Below are 18,666 nucleotides of genomic sequence, written 5' to 3'. Positions count from 1 at the left end.
AGCGAAGCCACGCCCACCAAGCCCGGGCGCGGCGGACTCCTCTTATAGCCACGCCCACTAAGAGCGAAGCCACGCCCACTCTAGGCGTAGCCACGCCCACTCAGCGCGAGGCCACGCCCACTAAACCCGAACCCATTCAACTCATCTCGAAGCCACGCCCACTCACCCCTTAGCCACGCCCACTCACCCCCGTAGCCACGCCCACTACCCCTAAAGCCACGCCCCCTTGCGGGCCTTTCCCCTTCTGGTCCCCTCCCTAAGCCCCGCCCCTTGCCCCGCCCCGGCGCGGGCAGAGCGGAGCCCGCAGCCCCTGGGCACCGGCAGCGGGGCCGTGAGTAGGGGCCGGGGGGGGGGGGTAATGGGGAGCACCGGGGGGTTTTTTTGGGGGGGAGGCGCTGGGACCCCCCCCTGTGCGCAGCCACCCCCGGGGGGGTGAAGGGCACCGGGACTGCGGGGGGAGCGGGATTTGGGGCGGGTTTTGGGGGATTTTAGGGGGATTTTGGGGGTTTTTAGGGGGTTTTGGGGGGTTTGGGGGTTTTTGGGGTTTTTTCCTCTCTACGGTGGGTGGTGGGAGGTGTGTGCCCCGCTATGGTATGCTCAGGCCTGGGGTGTTCGCTGCTTGGTTGTGGTATGGGGGGGGTTGGTAGCCCCCCGGTAGGGTTTGGGGTTAGGAAGGGGTATAAAGGGTGGTTGGGGTTTTTTTTTGGGGGGGTCACCGTCACCATGGGGTTCACCAGGATGGAGCCCCCGAAAAGGGGCAGGGTGCTCCCGGGGTGATTCAGCACCGGGAGGGTGAGCGGAAACCATCGGCTTTGGGGGGGGGAGGGAGGAAGGATGGGGACCCCCTGTTAGGGTCCAGTACGACCCCAATGAGCAGGGGTCAGGCCCCAGCGGGGCTGGTTTTAGGGACGGGGGTGAGGGGGGGTGAGATGTTGTAGGGGACCTCACGTGCCTGTGGACGCCGGTTCCCCAGCCCCCACGTGGGAAGGTTTCCTGCTGTTTTCGTGGTTTTTGGGGTCAGGGAGGGGGGTTTTTGGTAAATCCCAGCCATCTGCCGGCGGAGGAGGAGGATGTTCGGGGCAGAAGTTGTGCTGCAGGACGAGGACGGGGACGTGGAGGGGCTGCGGGCACCCGGGGGTGCTGCTGGGGCGCAAGGTCTGGTGTTTGGGGTGCTGCAGCGATCCCCTATATCGAGCTTTCCCTCCTGGTCTGGTGGAGATGTGTTCAATGGGGCAGTGCCGTGGGTGTCTTGGGTGTAAAAATGTGAATTTCCACCCCGAGGGCTCACCAAATATCCAAATCAGGAGCTGGCGGGGGTGGTGGTAGCCCCCAACCTCTTGGGTTGGCCACCCGGGATCCCAATGGGGTCGCTCCTTCGTGCCTGGGGTTATGGGGAAGGTCCCTTGATGTCCCATCTGTGGGTGGTGGCCGGTCCTTCACAGCTCCCCCAGCGAGAGGTTTTTTGGGGTTTTTCCCCTGCATCCCCACCTCGCTTCCATCGCTCACACCAGTGCCAAGGACACGAGGCTCCAGAGGGATGCCCCCAGTGGGGACGGAGCTGTGGGGATGCCAGGAAGGGGCATTTAGGACGTTCCCAGCCCTTGGTGGATGCAAAGGGCTTTGATTTTGCTCCGATTTTGGGGTGCTTTGTGCCTCGCCACAGCTGGAGACCTGCACATTTTGCACCTCCAGGCCTCTTTACAAGGGACTTTTTCCATTTCTTTCTTCCATGGTGTGGGATGCCGAAATTATTCGGGTCCTGGCCCTGGTGTGACCCAGGGGTTGGCACAGGCGCCCCTAAAATCCCTCAGCCACGCAGCCCTGCCTGGAGCTGCTGCCGTCCCCTCCCTGCAGGGCGCTGCAGGGGAAGGAGGAGCTGGAGAGGGTGCACAAGAAGGGTTTTTGCCCGGGTGGGCACCGAGCGAGCCGGGCTCAAAACCTTTCTTTTTTTGGCTACGGGAACGTCCTGGTGCCGAGGTTCTGGCTCGCACCCCCAAATTTGCTTCGGGGGATGAGCTGGGGGGAACCCGGGAGAAATGGGAGGAGAAGCTTCCATCAGCCCCGTGTGTGCACCAGAACCTTACTGGTTCCAGCCCGGGGAGCTGCTGGTGAGGTCGATGTGCTCAATGCCCTCCCCTGCCCTCCCCAACCCCCTCGCCGAGGCTCCACGTCCTCCCTGGCAGCTTGTCACTTCTCTGCAGATGTCTAGACAGGAGGATTCGGCGCGTGGCAGTTATGCCTAATTCATTAAAAAATAAAAAAAAATACAAAAAAAAACAACACAACACCCTACGGAGAGCTGGGGATCCTCAGCCCTGCTGGCTCAGCGCAGATTTACGCAGGATCCACGGCCGGAGGGTTTGGGGGACAGGAGGAGGGGAAGGTGAAGGGGTTGGGATCGAGGTGCACACCGTAGCAGCTGGCTGTCCTTGGAGCTTAGCACAGCTCCTGCCCTCCACGGTGCCCATCAGGAGCTGGGAGAGGGGCACCAGGCACCCTAACCCTGGTGCCAAGGCCGGCTCCGTGCCCCCTTAGGTCGTATTTCCAGCAGGAGTTGCAGTCCTGATGTGTGTATGGGATTGTTTTAGGGGTATTTACTGCCATAAATCAGTGCTGGTGGTGGCTGGACCCGCAGCTTGTAGAAAAAATAAAAAAAAAAAAAAGGAATTTGGGATGCCCGATTTGGGGCAGGAAGGGCAGGTGGGGTTTGTCTGCTCGGCAAAACAGCCCCGGCGTCTCCGAGCTGCCTGCTGCGAGAGGATTACTGATGCAAAAATCCTGCCAGTCATCCTAAAGCTCCTCCGCGCCGGCTTCAGAGCCGCGGAGGGGATTCACCGAAAGGGGCTGGCTGCGCACAGAGGAGCCCTGCGCCCCGCGGGACCTCCACAAAGCCCCGAGGAAGGGGAGAATTTGGGCCGGCAACCTTCCCGGCTGGGTGTCCGGGTGCTGCTCCGTGCCCCCCTTTTGCGGCAGCACAACAGCAGCTATTGTTGCTGCCGGCTCAGCTGCTCGTGTCTTATGACTGCTGGAGGGAAGGAGAAAGAAGTCCCCGGGAGCACATCCTCTGCCTGCTCCGGGGGGGAAAAAGAAGCTCCTCGAGATGCTGGGCGCACCCAGGGGTTCCCCGTGCCCCCCTTTTGGGGCTCTTTCCCTGAGTTTTGCCATTTGTCCGGGCTCCTTGTATGCAGGAGGACAGCCTGGGAGCCCTCTTGGAGGGGCTTAAAATAATAATTCGGAGGGATTGGGGGTAGGGGAGAGGAGAATGCACTCAGAAGCAGCAATTCTCTGCTTTTTGACCCCACCACCAGCTCCTTCCTCCCCAGCCTCCCCGCCCGTGCAGGGCGAGCCTTGCTGTGCGTGCCCAAAGCAGGGCTTTGGGGCTGGTTTCCCCAAAACGGGGATAGCAGGGACAGGGCGCACGTGGGAGGGAGGGATTTGGGCATCAAATGCATCAGATCTTGGGGAATATCGTGCCCTAGAAGAGGGCACAGCAGCACCTTGTCCCCAGCACCCGGCCAGCTGCACAGGATGTCTCCCCGCTGGCCCGGCGGGCACAAACTCTCCATCCAGGGCCACCAACAAAAAACCTTTCTGCAGGGCCTTCCTGGGGAAAGGGCAGCCCCCGAGCTTCTCCCGGGAGGATGCTCGGTGCCCTGGCTGTTGCTCAGCACGCTGCCTTTCACTCTCGGCAAAATATGTTTTATTTTTTTTTGTGTGTGTGTGCGAAGCGAACAGGCCTCCCTTTGGGCAGGGATCGTTTGCATTAATTAACGGAGCCGTTATGCACGGCCACGCTCCGTCGCTTGGGAGCCAAACAAACGCCTTCTTTTTATTTGATTTTTTTATTTTTTTTATAATTTTGTCCTAACCTAGGAGTTAGGACAAGTCAGCCGCTGCGGAACACGTGCGCCCAGGCTGCCGCGTGCTCCACAAAAGTGGGCTTGTGTTTGCATCCCCCCCGCCGGAGCCCTGGACACTGCCTCCCTGTCTCTTGTGGTTCTCTCCCCTTTCCCCGTTAATTATATCTTTGCTGGGCTCGTCTCCCTTCGTTTCCTGGGAACGAGGGTTTAGAAGGAAATGAGAAATATTTAGTGCCAGCGAGGCTGGGAGCTCGGGGAGCAGCAGTGGGGTGTCCTCTCCCTGTTCCCCCCCTGCTGATTATATCCTGGCTGGTTAAAGCCAAGAGCTCGGATGGGAACGAGTTATTTCAGAGCAGAAGGAGCCCTGGGGATGGGGCTGTACCCGCTGCAAGCCTTAAACCAGCCCCATGCCGGTGGTCTCCATATTTTGGGATGGGGACCCTTCCCCATGGAGCCCGCGGGGCACAACCCATGGAGCAGGGCATCAGCTGCCGGCCTGCCTGCTTCGGTGACCCTGCAGAGCTCGGTGTTTCTATCACGTTAGGAGGTCGTGGCTGGTGTTTTTCTGGCATTTGAAATGGGAGCGTGAGTGTGGTGCCCCCCTGGCACAGCAAATCAGCCTCCTAGGGTTGGTCGTCGTGATTCACCTCTACATGCGCTGGTGCATGCTGCCAGGAGGGGGAAGAGGCACTGCAGGAGCTGTTTCCCTCTGCAAATCCTCAGGGAGGGACTGTCCCGTGGGCTGGGGATGCTCTTGGGATGCCGGTGGCACTGGGGTGGCTGGGATGGGATCTCCCTGGGGTGCTGCTCCCTGCCTGGTCGCTTCGTAGCTGGCGCCGCACGGGGCAGCAGGGGCGCGGGGGGCACCGGTGGGGCTTCACTGAGCTCTTCAGAGGCTCACTGCAGGGAGAGATAATGTCCCCCTTGTCACTCGCGGCATTTGTACTTGCCCAAAGTCACGCAATGACTCAGTGGCAGGGCTGGGAAGAGAGCCCAGGACTTCCGACCCTCCTTGGAAACGCATCTGGTGGCTGCAGCCGGAGATGCGGCGGCATCACGGGAACCTTCAGCCCGCCGTGTGCGCCCTCGGTGGCTCTCCCCGCTGCTGGAGCCGCCTCATGTGCTGCCCTCCAGCCTGCCTGGGGAGGCACAGCGTCCTCATGGGGCTGCCAGCACGCTGAGCAGCACCCCCAGCTCCCTGCACACCTCTCCTCTCCTTTTTTATGCCCCGGCACTGCTCGGGGGGGGCTCTCGGTTACAGCTGGGGCACCGCCACCGTAGCGATGGGGAGCAGCGTGCTCGGGGGGGCATCGCACAGAGAATCAGGCTCACAGCTAATAAAGGAGAAGCAATGTCTGTTCTCTGCCTCTAAACCAGGTCTGGGAAGGGAGCTGCTGAGCCCGGAGAGATGCTAAAGTGCCTTCGTGCAGGCACCTCTTGCCACGGTGTCCACGCGCGTTACCTGGCGCACATGGGGTGTCCTGGGGACATCGCAGCTTTCTGAAAGCTCAGCTGAGGGGCTTGGGAGGAGAAGGCCAGTTAAGGCTTGGGATCCTCTTCCCTTTCAAGGGCACAGCAGCATCCTGCTCTCACTGCTGGGAGGCGTTCCTTGTGTGCCCCTGAATCCTCCTCGCTGTCACTGCCGTGGGGAATCTCATGTCGCACTGATGATGCGAGGAGAAGAGGGCATCGCAGGCCTCCCTCCCGCTCTGAAAAGCTGTTTATTCATCTTTTTCCCTCCCCCAGACTCTCGTACATGACACAACTGCTATTTAAAAATGGATGGATGGCTGCTTTCGTGGCTGAGCAGGCACAGCGTGGTGGGCTTCTATTTTTAGGCCGAGCGCGGCTGGCGACGTGGAGGTGTCGCGAGGAGCAGGGAGGCGGAGGGGATTCTCTCGCCGCAGGGATGCGGGGGCAGGCGATGAGCGCAGCACGCTGCCTTTCTTCCTCCCAGCTGCCTTTTTCTCCTGCTGCCTCCCCCGGCTCCCTCCTGCTGCTCTCTTGTTCCCTCCCCACTCCCCCGGCTCGCCTTTGGGTGCCGCTGGCAGGGAGGCAGCCAAATGCCTTTCGAAACGCAGGCAGGAGCCTAGATGCTCACAGCATGGAAAGGAGAAAAAAAAACAACAAAAAAAACACATCTTTGCACAAAGAAATGCCCTTGTTTAGGCATTTTTTGTTTTCTGAGAGCTCAGCGAGCTCACGCTGCTGCTCCCTGCGTGCCCAGAGGCGTGCGCGCAGGCTGAGCTCTGCATCGGGTCCCGGCCACCCGGTCTCTCTGTCCTTTGCTGTCTGTCTGTCCTGTCCTCCTCATCAAACGAGCGCTGTTTGAAGCCCAGGGCTGGCTGCTGGAAGGACAACATCAGCCGGGGATGGTGCAGGGGGGCTCAGGGCTCTGCTTTGCCCCCTCTGCCCATTGGGACCGGAGCTGCGGTGCTGCGGCAGGATGGTCCGGGGCGGCTCTGGGGTTGGATGTGCCTGGGTAGAGGACACGTGGGGGGAGTGAGACCAGCACGTTAAAGCCTGTGTTCCCTGTTCCCGTAAAGGAAAGCTCAGTCTTTGTCCAAAAAGAGGCTTGAAATATAAAAAATTGAGAGAATTGAACCCCAAATCTGCCGGGTTCTGTGCTGGGGCTGTGCAGCTCCGTGCTACGATTGCCTTTGCCCTCTGCCTTGTCCTCGTGAATTGTTTTTGGGCAGCTCTTTGGGCTTCACTTCTGAGGGCAGGTGCACCACAAACCTCCTGGTGTCTTCTGGAAGCAGGAAGAGAACCAGCACGGCTCAGAGGGCTGTGGTCCATAACACCCCTCTCGCGTTTGGGATCACGGCATTCCCTGCTTGTGGTTTGCTCGGTCTGCCCCGGGTTGTGGTCGCTGTCTGGAGGGGTTTATTTAAAATGTGTTCGCTCCATGCCTGGTGGGACTTGTGAGACCAGTGCTGGGTGCTGCTTCCCTGGCAGGAGCTGCTCTTGCTCGGGGTCTTGGAGGAGGGACCCATGGGAACCATCGGGGTCTGGAGCTGTTTTTTGGGTAATTCTTTGTTTCTCCTGGTCTCAGGGCCGCCGAGAAGGGAGATCCCAGCGCCCACCCGCAGCCATGGAAGGCGGCGTGCAGCTCCTCAACCGCGACGGCCACAGCATCTCGCACAACTCCAAGCGGCACTACCACGACGCCTTCGTCTGCATGAACCGCATGCGGCAGCGCGGGCTGCTCTGCGACATCGTGCTCCATGTGGGCACCAAGGAGATCAAGGCCCACAAGGTGGTGCTGGCGTCCTGCAGCCCCTACTTCCACGCCATGTTCACGAGCAAGTAGTCTTCCTCTCTTCTTCCTCTCTCCTCCGTGGCGCGGTGCCCCCCAGCTCCCCAAACTTTTTTTTTTTTTTTTTTTCCGCAATCCCCTTCCCTTTCTGCCCTCCTCCTGCCTCTTCCTGCGGGGAGGCAATCCCGCTGAGGGGGCTTTCTCGGTGCGTTGCCCCCAGATGAGATGAGTGAGAGCCGCCAGACCCACGTCACGCTGCACGACATCGACCCGCAGGCCCTGGAGCAGCTGGTGCAGTACGCGTACACGGCCGAGATCGTGGTGGGCGAGGGCAACGTGCAGGTAGGAGCCTCCCCCGATCCTTCCTCTCCCCAAGTTTACCTCCTGGGGCTCTTCTCGCCCTCTGCTCGGGATTTTGGGCTGTTGTTCTGTGGTGCCACCTGCGTTGAGCAGTGGTCGGGGAGCTCCTCTGCCCTCCTGAGCCCGGAGATGGGGTTTGTGCAGCTGCCTCCTTAAAGCAATATGGCAATGATGCTCTAGCCCCGAGCATCTGCCATTTCCTAGCCCTTTGGGGTATTGTGGGTGTCCTTCTTGGCTCTTCCTTCTTTTTTTTGTCGAAAACAAAGACTATCTGTCCTCTATGTGCTTGTGTGCATGAAGCCGCTCACTAAACCTCTTCTGCCATTGACCTGCAGTGGGACAAGGGTGAAAATGGTGTTTCCTTGCCCTGGAAGCTCCTTTTTTCCCCATTCTTTTCCACTGCCAGACACTTCTTCCCGCTGCCAGCCTGCTTCAGCTGAATGGTGTGCGGGATGCTTGCTGCAAGTTCCTCCTGAGCCAGCTCGACCCATCCAACTGCCTGGGGATCCGGGGCTTTGCCGACACGCACTCCTGCAGCGACCTCCTCAAGTCTGCCCACAAGTACGTCCTCCAGCACTTCGTGGAGGTGGCCAAGACAGAGGAGTTCATGTTGCTGCCCCTCAAACAGGTGAGGTGCTGCTGGAGACGTGAAGGTGTGAGCCTGGCGAGGCTTTGCTTGGTTTATCCTGGCAGGCACGGCCAGGAGCCCGAGGGACCCACACAGAGGGGACAGGGTTTGGTAGGAAAATGTAGCCAGAATCTGTGCTTTGGTCCTTTCTGTTGGATGGGGAAACAATACGTGGAGGAGTGCTGCCAGACAGCGAGCTGAATCCCCTGTGAAATAGGACCGGGAGGCTCGCAGGGAGGATAATTGCTGGTGCTGGTGCTTGCCATGGGAGCTCCGGGTGCTCTGCCCTCTGCCTGGGAGCACAAAGGGACACGTCTCCCCCATCCGTCCTCGGGGCAGAGGGCAGGGAGCGTTTCTCCACCTGCTCCAGCTCTGTCATCCTTTGGCAGGCGAAGCGAGCCTGCTGGGAACAGCCAGGGCACCTGGCTCCATCCCATGAAATATTGAAGGGACGCGTGCGGGCAGAGTCGTCTGCCTGAGCTCACTGATGCTTATTGGAAGTGTCAGGCACTGCAGCAGCTTCAGCCACAGAAAAGGGGGGAGGGAAAACGAGCCGAGGAGGGTGGCTGAGGGCAGAGCTGGCTCCGCACCCGTGCTGCAAGATCCTTCGGATCCTTCATCCAGCGGCTGTGCACCCCTCGGCCACCAGCATCTGCAGGAGGCCCCTCTCTGCCCCTGCCAGTGCTGTTCTGCTGGCTATTCACCCATCTGTGGGGATAAATCCCTTGGTCCCATGCTGTTCCAGCTGTGATTTGCTTTTTCCATCCCTCTCTGCAGGTGCTGGACCTCATTTCCAGCGACAGCCTCAACGTGCCGTCGGAGGAGGAGGTGTACCGGGCCGTGCTCAGCTGGGTCAAGCACGATGTGGACAGCAGAAGGCAGCATGTCCCCAGGGTGAGGGGCTCTGCTGGGTTCAAGCCAGCTCCCAGCCTCTGTCGGGGTGGAAATATGGGGCTGGAGGGAGCTGCGGGGTGGCCAGAGGGCAGGGTGTGGGCAGCAAAAGGGGATCAGCTCTGCCTGCAGACCGGCTGAGCTTTCCCGTGCGTTCCCCAAAAAGGATCTTGAGCAAACATCAGAAACCTCAGAGCCTCCTGGCATGGGCACACTGGGTGTGGGAGGGCTCTGCAGCCCCATGGCGAGGGGTCATTGCTCATGGGATGGGGGCACCCCACTGACGGGACGCGACCCCTCTCCCTTCAGCTGATGAAGTGCGTGCGGCTGCCCCTGCTGAGCCGGGATTTCCTGATGAGCAACGTGGACACGGAGCTGCTGGTGCGGCACCACTCGGAGTGCAAGGACCTGCTGATCGAAGCCCTCAAGTACCACCTCATGCCCGAGCAGCGAGGGGTCCTCAGCAACAGCAGGACAAGGCCGCGGCGCTGCGAGGGGGCCAGCACCGTGCTGTTCGCCGTGGGTAAGGGGAGATCACCCCTTCCGAGTGGATATCCTGGAATAAAAACCCTCTTTTGGGGGCTTTGGGGGTGTTGTGTGCTCTGCTTTGCCCTCCCGTGAGCAGGTGGGGGCAGCCTGTTCGCCATCCACGGGGACTGCGAGGCCTACGACACGCGGACGGACCGCTGGCACATGGTGGCCTCCATGTCGACGCGCAGGGCCCGGGTCGGCGTGGCCGCCATTGGGAACAAGCTGTACGCCGTGGGGGGGTAAGGACGAGGGCAGGGGGACATTGGGGGGGTGTCACCACCCCTGCACGGAGCCGTCTGTGCTCCCAGCCTTGGAGGAGGCTGGGGTGGTGACAGGGTCGTGGCCCTAGGTTTCAGCAGCGCACCCAGCCTCTCACACGTCCTCTGTTGTGGTGTTTTTGTGTTTTTTGTTTTATTTTTCCCTGTACAGCTACGACGGGACCTCGGATCTGGCCACGGTGGAGTCCTACGACCCCGTCACCAACTCCTGGCAGCCCGAGGTGTCCATGGGCACCCGGAGGAGCTGCCTGGGCGTAGCGGCGCTCCACGGGCTGCTCTATGCTGCCGGGGGGTACGATGGCGCCTCGTGCCTCAACAGGTAGGGGATCGCCCTGCTTCGAGCTCCTCTGATGCTCTTGCATGCACTGGGGAGCCCCCGTTGTTTTTTCCCAACAGACAGCCCAGCCCTGGCATAGATTTCTTGCAATCCAGCCGGGCCTTCCAGTGTCTTTGTCCCGGGGGAAAAGCATCCCGTAGCCCTCTCCCACCGCATCCCGTGCCCTTTGTTAGCTCTCCCCTCCCTTTTTCCCAAGCTTTTTTGGGAGCTGCCCCCCAAAGCTGTGTCAAAGGGGCTGGTGTGGGCTTTGCCAGCGCCACAGCTTGTCGTGTTCCTGTGTCCCTGCCCTGCTGCAGCGCGGAGCGCTACGACCCTCTGACCGGCACCTGGACGTCCATCGCTGCCATGAGCACCAGGAGACGCTACGTGCGGGTGGCCACGCTAGGTGGGTGATGGCACGAGGACCTGGCTTCGGTGCAGACCTTCTCCTGCCTTTCTGGTGCTTCCTTTTCGTGTTCTTCCAGTCGCTGCCTCGCCCTCCGCGGGTTCCCTAGCTGCGGGTAACCCAGCCGGCCCTCTGCTGTGTGCTCCTGGCGTGCTCCCTGCCTTTGCCTTGCTCCTCAGCCTCCCTCCCAGTTGGGTTCCAGCCCGTTCCAGCAGCTCCCCAGTGCCCCCCCAACGTGTTCCTCAGCTCCTTTGTGCCCACTCCCAGCTCGGAGCACGAGGGCTGGCCACGGACGATCTCCCATCCCTAGCAGGGAAGATAACACCTTACGAGTTTCCCCTTAGTTTTCCCTTTTGGCAAGGATCAATTCCCTTCCTGATGATCCGAGCAGCAGTGTGGGGTCAAACCTGTCTCTCCTGGGGGTGCCATGCCACGACGGCTCACAACCACAGAGTGACTTCTGTCCCTAAGGAGGATGCCGTGGGAGAAGCATTACTGAAGCCACGCGAGCCCCCTGGGGAGCAGGGGGCACCCGTGGGGACACCCCATACGTTTGTGGGGGATTATGCAGGGGCTGGGGGGGCTTCAGCTGATCCCAGCGTGTGTCTGACTGTCTTTGCAGAAGGCAACCTCTATGCTGTTGGGGGATACGACAGCTCGTCCCACCTGGCCACGGTAGAAAAGTATGAGCCCCAGGTAAATCCAGCCTGGTAACCCTTTTCTTTTTCCCCTCCTGGTGGGTGCTCTGCAGACAGAGAAGGGCCACACGAGTTGCTGAAGGAGGTGGTAGAAGGCGAGAGATCTGCTTTGTGTGGGTTTGGAGCAGAAAATTAAGCTGTGACCACGTCCTAGCAAAGAATTGCAGGGGCAGGGGAGCAGGAGGGGTGCCCAGCTCTGAGATTTCCCTCTGAGGTTTTTATCCACCACATCCCTCCATGTCCTCGGTGCCCGTAGGCCAGCTCAGCTTCTCGAGGAAGAGCAGCTCTCGTTCACATCTCCCAGCTTCCAGCCCCAGGTTTTTTTGCTGCGTGCTCACCCAGGGCACTTGGCAGGGCTTGCAGTCGGCTGGGGACACGCGTTGGGGCTGGGAGCTCACAGCTCTGTTCTAGGAGGCTGCAGAGCTGCAAAAAAAGATCAAAAAGCAGGTCCTGGAGGTTTTCTGCGAGCTGTAAAGCCGCAGCCATGCCTTGTAGAGGTTCGAAATAGCCACGGCTCCATCCCCACGCCTGGTTTGGCTGTGCCATGCCTGGTGGCTTGGCACTGAGCTCTGCTCAGGGGGTGGCAGGGCTCCTGCCAGCTGGGGCTGTGCTTTCCCGAGCCTGTCAGCAGAGGTCTCCTGGGGCCTCACACTTCTTCCTGCTGGAGATTTGTTTCCTTTGCTAACGTTGGGTTGGTTTGAGAGCTCTTCTGGAGCCGCAGGAATGTCCCCGGACCCTGCATTCACAGTCCTCCCAGGTGCTTAGCTGGGAGGGAGGGCAAAAACCTTCCCCGTGGGGGCTGTGAATGGCAATATTTTGCCTTTCTCCTTCAGCAGGAGCAAACCAAACCCATGCAGCACTCTCCATCGTCCCGTGACATCTCTGCGATGCCCCCAAAATGCTTTTTGCGAGGGATGAGAGGGGGCTCCCGGCGTGCTGGTGTCTGCCTGCAGCCCCGCTGGAGAGCTGGCTTGGCCCCGGGGGGCTGGGGCTGAGGAGGCAGCCAGCAGTGCTGCAATCCTGCTCTCTGGGCAAGCAGCTCGTGGCCTCTGCTCCAAATAACAATATCGGGAGGGTTCCTCCTCGCTCGCCCGTTGCCCTGACCTCTTTGGATGAAGGGGAAAGAGCTGGGGGCCTGCCCAAAGTGTTTTCTTGGGGGGAGGGCTGTTAAGCCAAGATGGGTAGAGCAAGGGTGAGGGAAGATGATTTGTACTGGGTCCTCACCAGCAAACATTGCCCCCTCCCAGATCAACACCTGGACGCCCATCGCCAACATGCTGAGCCGCCGGAGCAGCGCGGGGGTGGCCGTGCTGGAGGGGATGCTCTACGTGGCCGGTGGCAACGATGGGACCAGCTGCCTTAACTCCGTGGAGCGCTACAACCCCAAAACCAACACCTGGGAGAGCGTGGCGCCCATGAACATCCGCAGGTGAGGAGCTGGGGGCCAGGAGCTCATCCCTCCGACAGCTTGGCCATGTTTGGCACAGCGGGTGGTGCGCTGCAGAGCGTGCCCCACGGGCTGGCTGGCCCTGCAGCTGCCTGGCTCCGTGCTTGCTGCACAAAGGCGACCCGAGCCGCATGTCCTGCTGCTCTGCGAGGGGTGTTGGGGTGTGTGTGGGTGCCTGCAGGGACCTTCTGCAGCAGGCATTGTCTGCTGAGGGATTGATGCCCGGCTCTCTGCGTGGCTGTACAGATTTGGGTGGCGTTGCTTGGCTGCGGGGAGGATTTTAGGCTTGGAGGTCCAAGGATTTGAGGCTTCTGTTATTTGGAAATAACACTTCTGCTGTGGGAATTGGGTACCGGAGTAAGGGGAAAGCCTCAAAGCTCCGTGCTGCACTCTGCCGTGAACGCACAGTCTCTTAATGGGGCATTTATGAGGCTGGGCACCCCCTGTAATGGGGTCACAGAGCCCCCCTGCACCCCGCATGCACTGTGCTGGAGCCTCACAGCCCCGTGGTCTCTGCCCGGTCCTTCCAGGAGCACCCACGACCTGGTGGCCATGGACGGCTGGCTCTACGCCGTGGGTGGCAACGACGGGAGCTCCAGCCTGAACTCCATCGAGAAGTACAACCCGCGCACCAACAAGTGGGTGGCAGCCTCCTGCATGTTCACCCGCCGCAGCAGCGTGGGGGTGGCGGTGCTGGAACTGCTCAACTTCCCACCCCCTTCCTCGCCCACCCTCTCGGTGTCCTCGACGAGCCTTTGACAAAGGAGCAGGACCTGCCCTACCTCAAGGGGACAGGGGCGCCTGGCGGAGCACCCGGCCGCCGTGGCCCGCCCCGCGGGGCAGCCGGTCATTGTAGGAGGAGAGCGAAGGCGCCGGGTGCCACCCCCAGCCCCAACACCCCCAGGGACCCCGGAGCCATCCCCGCTTTCGTTGCACGCGTGGGACCCTCGCGGCGCTCAGAAACGTGCTTCCCGGGGGAGCACCCTCCTTCCAGGGGGCGAGGAGAGGGGGTGCCCTCCGCCCCGTCCACGGACTCATCTCAGCGCCCTCCCGAAGGGTGTGGATTTTCCTTTGGGGAGGGGAATCCCCAAACCATTGCTGCTTTTGGGATTCGGACCATCCAGCCGGTGCCACCCGGGCGAGCACAGCCAGCCGTGGAGGCTCCCCGGCGTCCCGCGGGGTGGCAGAGGTGGACGGCGCTCCTCGCGGGGCCACGGCCGAGTGTGCAAGCGCTCCTCTGAATGTCACTGTAGCCAAACTCTTTACCAAGCCTATCGTGCACTGTTAAAGACTCTGAGGCCACCGCATGGTTCTCAATGGTGTCTGACTGATGCCTTAAAATAAACGACTGAAGCCCAGCGAAGGGACGGGGGCCTGGAGGAGGTGAAGTTTGGAGGCAAAGCTGGATGCAGCATCCAGACCCCTCGGTGTTCCCAGGCTCGGCTGGCCCAACCTCATTCCCAAGGATCCCAACTGCCCGTCCTTTTGGGGCAGCCCCAGACGGGTGGATTGGCCTTGTTCGCATCGTGCCCAGGTCGATGTCCCGGGTTCAAGTGGCTGTGTGGCTGCCTGCTCCCTGCACGTGCCCCTGGTGTGCGCTCTGATGGGAACAGATCATCCTGGCTGCTGCTCCCCTCTCTGCAAAGCAGGTTCTGGGTTCGTGGGAAGGGGGCTTGGTTCCTGAAGGAGAAGGGTCCAGCCTTCTGAACAGGGAGGGTTGCCTGGTGTTACTTTTTTTTTTTTTTTTGGTGTTAATTTTTCACCTTTTTTTTTTTAATTTGAGTGCCAGTATTTTCATTTTAATTACTTCGTATCCCTTTATTTTTTCCGCCCTGCCGGTGTTCCCCATCCCATCTGCTTTCAAGGCAGCAGAAGGGATGCAATTACTTTTCTTAATGGTTGATGAGATGATGACTGTGTCCTGGAAGACGTTCTCTAAAGACGTGTGGGTGTGTGTGCGTGTGTGAGAGACCATATGTACAGCGCAAACAGCATGGAAGGGACCATGTGCAATTAGCAGCTCCCCGGCAATTAAGCAGCCACTTTACCTAAAGGTTGAATAAATTAGCACTGTAAATCACAAGCCTGTCCTCCCAGACCCGCCTGTGCCGTGGGACCTCCTGGGTGGTTGCTTAGGATGTGATTTCGGTGCCTGTGCTGCAGGGCGTGCGCGTTATAGGGGCACGACAACCCCTGGTACCTCAGCGGTGTCCATGTGGGGCATCAGAACATGCTCTGAGCATTTGTTTGTTTTAGACTTTATGCCTTTAGCCGCGTGCCTCCGCTCCTTCTTGCTCCCCATGCACAGAATTCGCGTTTCACTTGTGTTTGGCCCAAATTTTCAAGGGGCGCGGGATGTCCTGCTTTCTCTTCTCCTTGGGGTGGGAAGAGAGCTCGGGACTCCCCAACTTCAGGCGATTTGCCCCGCGATCTGATTTCTCCCGGACAGGTGCCTGCATGTTTTACAAGCCCATTTTCAGTGCCTAAAGTTGGACACCTGAAATTACCAGCTGCTCCTGAAAACCTAGACTGCTTCCCCCCCCCCCCGGCCTCTCCCCCAGGACAGTCTGGGCTTCTCGGGCTGAGGAGGGCGTTTTGTTTCCCAGAACAGACTTGAAATCTGCCTTTTGTTCCCCTGCCACTTCCCCAGGCTCTGCTGGAGCCGGCCCCAGCTCAGCAGCTCTCCCCATCCTGCAGATTTACACCCTGCAAGTGGCCAGGAGGCTCTCGCAGGTTGCCTCTCGGTCAGCACGGCGCTGGGGCTGCCAAAAGTGGAGGCACTCGCCTGCTGCGTGTGCAGTAAGGATGAATTCGTGAAACCCATGTTACTGTGTGTGTGAGTGTGTGCGTGAGAGAGGTCCTGATCCTTTTCTTCCCGTTCCTGTCAGCAACATCAGGATTTTAGTCTTTTGCGCATCCAAGGTGCCCTGGGCTTTAGGGTCCCCTGTACAGGAGGATCTGCTCGCAGAAAGGGGCTGGTGCTGGGACGCTGAGGCCAGTGGAAGGAAAGGGAGAAGGGGAGCTGCAATCCTTAGCAATTTACTCTAGAAAAGGGGTGCAACGCTGCCCTGCCTCCTGAGGCTCAGGGGAAGGGGCAGCGGGACTCCTGCCGCCCTCCGGCTGGGTCCTGAGCAATACCCCGGGGAGGAGGGAGCCCGTCGTGTCTGACATCCTAACTATGCAGGTGCTCACGGCTTTTCCCAAATGGGAAACGGAGGAAGGAAAGGGCGAAATCGTTCCCCAGAGCACCCCAACCCCACACTGTGTGGACACGAGGTGTCAGCATCTGCCCCGGGGCGATCCCGGGGCTGGAACTGGTGCTGCGCGCCCCTCGCCTTGGCGGGGCTGTGCGTCTGTCTGTGTGTCCGTCTGTGCGTTGTACCCTGTCCGAGCGGGGAGGAGAACCCGTCCCGACCCTCTGCCAGTGTTAGTTCAGTGGTGTCTCGCCCCAAATATCCCTCGTGCCCTTTCCCACGTGAGTTTCCCCCCGGCTGAGGGGCGGCTGCGGGCTGGGTGCGGCGATGCGCTTCGCCCACCGACCCCGCTGAGGGTTGCAGGGGGATGGCCAGGGTGGGCAGAGCCCCGACCCCACACGGGGCAGGGGTTTGCTTGGCCATCCCAGTGGGCAGCCCCCGTCTAGCCATGTCAACCCGTTGTCACTTTGATTTCTCTGTAAGTTATCCGACTTATTTATGTGGAACTCTGTTTCTCGGAATTTTTTGCACTACAGGGGACCGGGGAGGGGATCCAAGCAATACGAGCCAACGTGGACAATAAAGATGTTTTCTTGAATACAGGATCCTGTCTTCTGCAGCCTTTCTTCTCGCTTCCCTGGCTCTGCTAACACAGAGACAGGCAGCATTGCCCCGTGCAGAGGGGCTGGGAACGTCCTCCCCAGAGCAAAACCAAGGCGAAGCTGCTGGTGGTGCTGGAGCCCACTGGGAAAAGCCCAGCCCGAGCCACGGGGGCTTTAAGACAGGCTGATTTACGCCTCTCTCTGCCTTGAAATTCCACTTGGGGCTCCCCAGGAGTCCCGATCTCCAGCTCTGCTGACAGCTTTCCCCTGCAGTGGAAATGAGAACCAGCCCAGAGCCATCCCTCCCTTACCTCCAGCTGTCCTGCCCGGGGGCAGGAGCTGCTGCCTGGCCCCATGCAGGGGGGCGGCAGGGAAAGCTCAGATCTGCCTCCACGAGCTGCTGCCACTCACTGCTGGCTAGAGGGGGGAAAATGCCAAACCCATTTCATGGGGAGGGTGAAAAGGGCAAGGAGAAGCTGCGTGGCAAGGGGTAACCACATCCCGCGGGGGCCCGGAGGGGAATTTTCCCAGGCGTGCACCATCCCACCCCTGCAGCAAAGCCCCGACGGTGCACAGCAGCCGCAGCACGCCTGGCTGCTGCCCTGCCCTCCTCCTCACCGCTCTCTAGGCTCACTGCTGGGCTTCTATAAATAACGGCTGTGCTGCAAAAAGCTGCAGCCCGTCTGTTTCTGCCCCTCCTGGGAGCAGAGCTCCGGAAATTTGGGGAGCCGCCGGCCCCCGTGCGCCCAGCAGGATGGTGAGGGCAGCAGGAGGGGGGCAGCTGGAAGGTTTGGAGCTGGAAGGTTTGGAGCTGCGAGGTTTAGAGCTGTAAGGTTTTGGGCCGTAAGGTTTAGAGCTGTAAGGTTTTCAGCTGTAAGGTTTGGAGCTGTTAGGTTTGGAGCTGTAAGGTTTGGAGCTGTGAGGTTTTATTTCGAGCAAACACGCCGGGGGAACAGCACGTTGCTGGTCACAGCGCCGATCGTGTTAGGCACGGCTCTTAGGAGGAATCGTATTTTTTCCCCTGAAAAAAAACACCAGTTGTTGCTGCTGGCTGTGATTTTGGGAGAATGCCAGCAGGCTCCGGGACAGGGCTTTGCTGTTGCAGAGGGAAAACAACTTGCAGAAGTGCCCCTGCCTAAAACATTGGGGTTTTCTGGCAGGGGACCCCAAAGAGATGCCTGGCTGCTTTGCCCAGCCGTGAAGGGTTAATGAACTCTGCAAGGCAGAGGCTGTTTTGAAAGCCAGCCGTGTGGAGGCCTTTGACAGGTTTTATGGCATGTCTGTTATCAGCAGCCTCCCCGGGCTGCTGCCGCCTGGCTGTACGACCGGCTCCGTGGGGCTGCGCTGCCTTCGGCCCCGCAGGGCTCCTCCAGCTCCCAGACGGGGCAGATGCAGAGCCCAACAAGCCCGGTGCGTCTGCGAGCTTTCACCTAGCAAACCCCAGGAGAGTCGGGCAGCTCTAGGAAAACATCCTCGGCCTGTTTTGTAAACCTCTTGTCCCAGGATCTCCCAGTCTGGGAGCTGCTCCAGCCAGAAATGAGCTTTTTTTAAAAATGCGCACGCTTTGGGGTTAACCTTGTCCCACTTCTCTGCCCCAGCATCGTTTCTTTGCGCTTCCTTGCCAGCTGCTTGCTTCAGGGCTGTTCCCTACAACAAGACAGAGCTGCTGGGCTGGCCCTCAGAGCAGTGGGGAGACAAAACTGCCCCCTGACAAGCCCATAATTACGGGATCAGGCACCTTTACCCCCCCGAGACTGCTGTCCCCATCGGCATCTCCCACTCCTGGCCGGTGCCGTGGTCCTGCAGGGCTCCCTGCAAGCAGACAGCGGCGATCCCAAACCTTTCCTGCTCAGGGCTTGCAAAACTCACCTGTGAATTCCCTGCGTGTTTCGTGCTTGCCTTTTCACACCCACCTGCAGCTCCAGGGAAGGAAAAGGGTTTCATCACTTGCTCTGACCGCGCTGCCTGGCTTTCCTCAATCCCTGGAACAGAAATATTTATCCTGCGTCTACCTCGTGCACTCCCATTCACGGCTCACTATTAGCATTACCACTTCCACGCAGCAAGGGGCTCACGCCACCGTCAGGAAGCTCTGTCTGGATCCTTTTGAAGTGTTTCTTCTAAAAGTAACCCTGGAGTTTTGCTTATCATACACGTCTCCGTTTGGGATTTGCTTCCGTTGCCAATTTTCCATAA

The 18,666-nt window shown here is 59.9% G+C and overlaps 1 protein-coding gene across 2 annotated transcripts; it reads left to right on the top strand.

Annotated features, from left to right (window-relative positions):
* The first annotated feature begins 223 nt into the window (after positions 1-223).
* Positions 224-16,473, top strand: KLHL17 (kelch like family member 17). Of its 2 annotated transcripts, XM_068658912.1 has the most exons (12): positions 224-331; positions 6,916-7,165; positions 7,340-7,461; positions 7,886-8,107; positions 8,885-9,001; positions 9,308-9,521; positions 9,624-9,768; positions 9,959-10,126; positions 10,441-10,529; positions 11,152-11,225; positions 12,475-12,656; positions 13,205-16,473. In XM_068658912.1, exons 2-12 carry the CDS (start codon positions 6,955-6,957, stop codon positions 13,431-13,433), a joined length of 1,773 nt encoding a protein of 590 aa, XP_068515013.1. In that variant the 5' UTR covers positions 224-331; positions 6,916-6,954; the 3' UTR covers positions 13,434-16,473. The 2 variants fall into 2 exon arrangements, with proteins under 2 accessions (XP_068515013.1, XP_068515011.1); XM_068658910.1 differs by lacking the exons at positions 224-331; positions 6,916-7,165 and having other exon boundaries at positions 7,314-7,461; positions 10,399-10,529.
* Positions 16,474-18,666: the final 2,193 nt, after the last annotated feature.

This window comes from Anas acuta, chromosome 22 (genome assembly GCF_963932015.1).
Source record: "Anas acuta chromosome 22, bAnaAcu1.1, whole genome shotgun sequence".
NCBI classification, from domain to species: domain Eukaryota; kingdom Metazoa; phylum Chordata; class Aves; order Anseriformes; family Anatidae; genus Anas; species Anas acuta.
The sequence above is the reverse complement of the archived record's forward strand: the minus strand, read 5'-3'. Positions and strand labels throughout refer to the sequence as shown.

Coding starts and splice junctions, on each gene's coding strand:
- KLHL17 (XM_068658912.1), top strand. CDS start 6,955: ATGGAAGGCGGCGTGCAGCTCCTCAACCGCGACGGCCACAGCATCTCG. Junction 7,462..7,885: donor TGGGCGAGGGCAACGTGCAG/GTAGGAGCCTCC, acceptor TTCCACTGCCAG/ACACTTCTTCCCGCTGCCAG. Junction 12,657..13,204: donor GCGCCCATGAACATCCGCAG/GTGAGGAGCTGG, acceptor CGGTCCTTCCAG/GAGCACCCACGACCTGGTGG.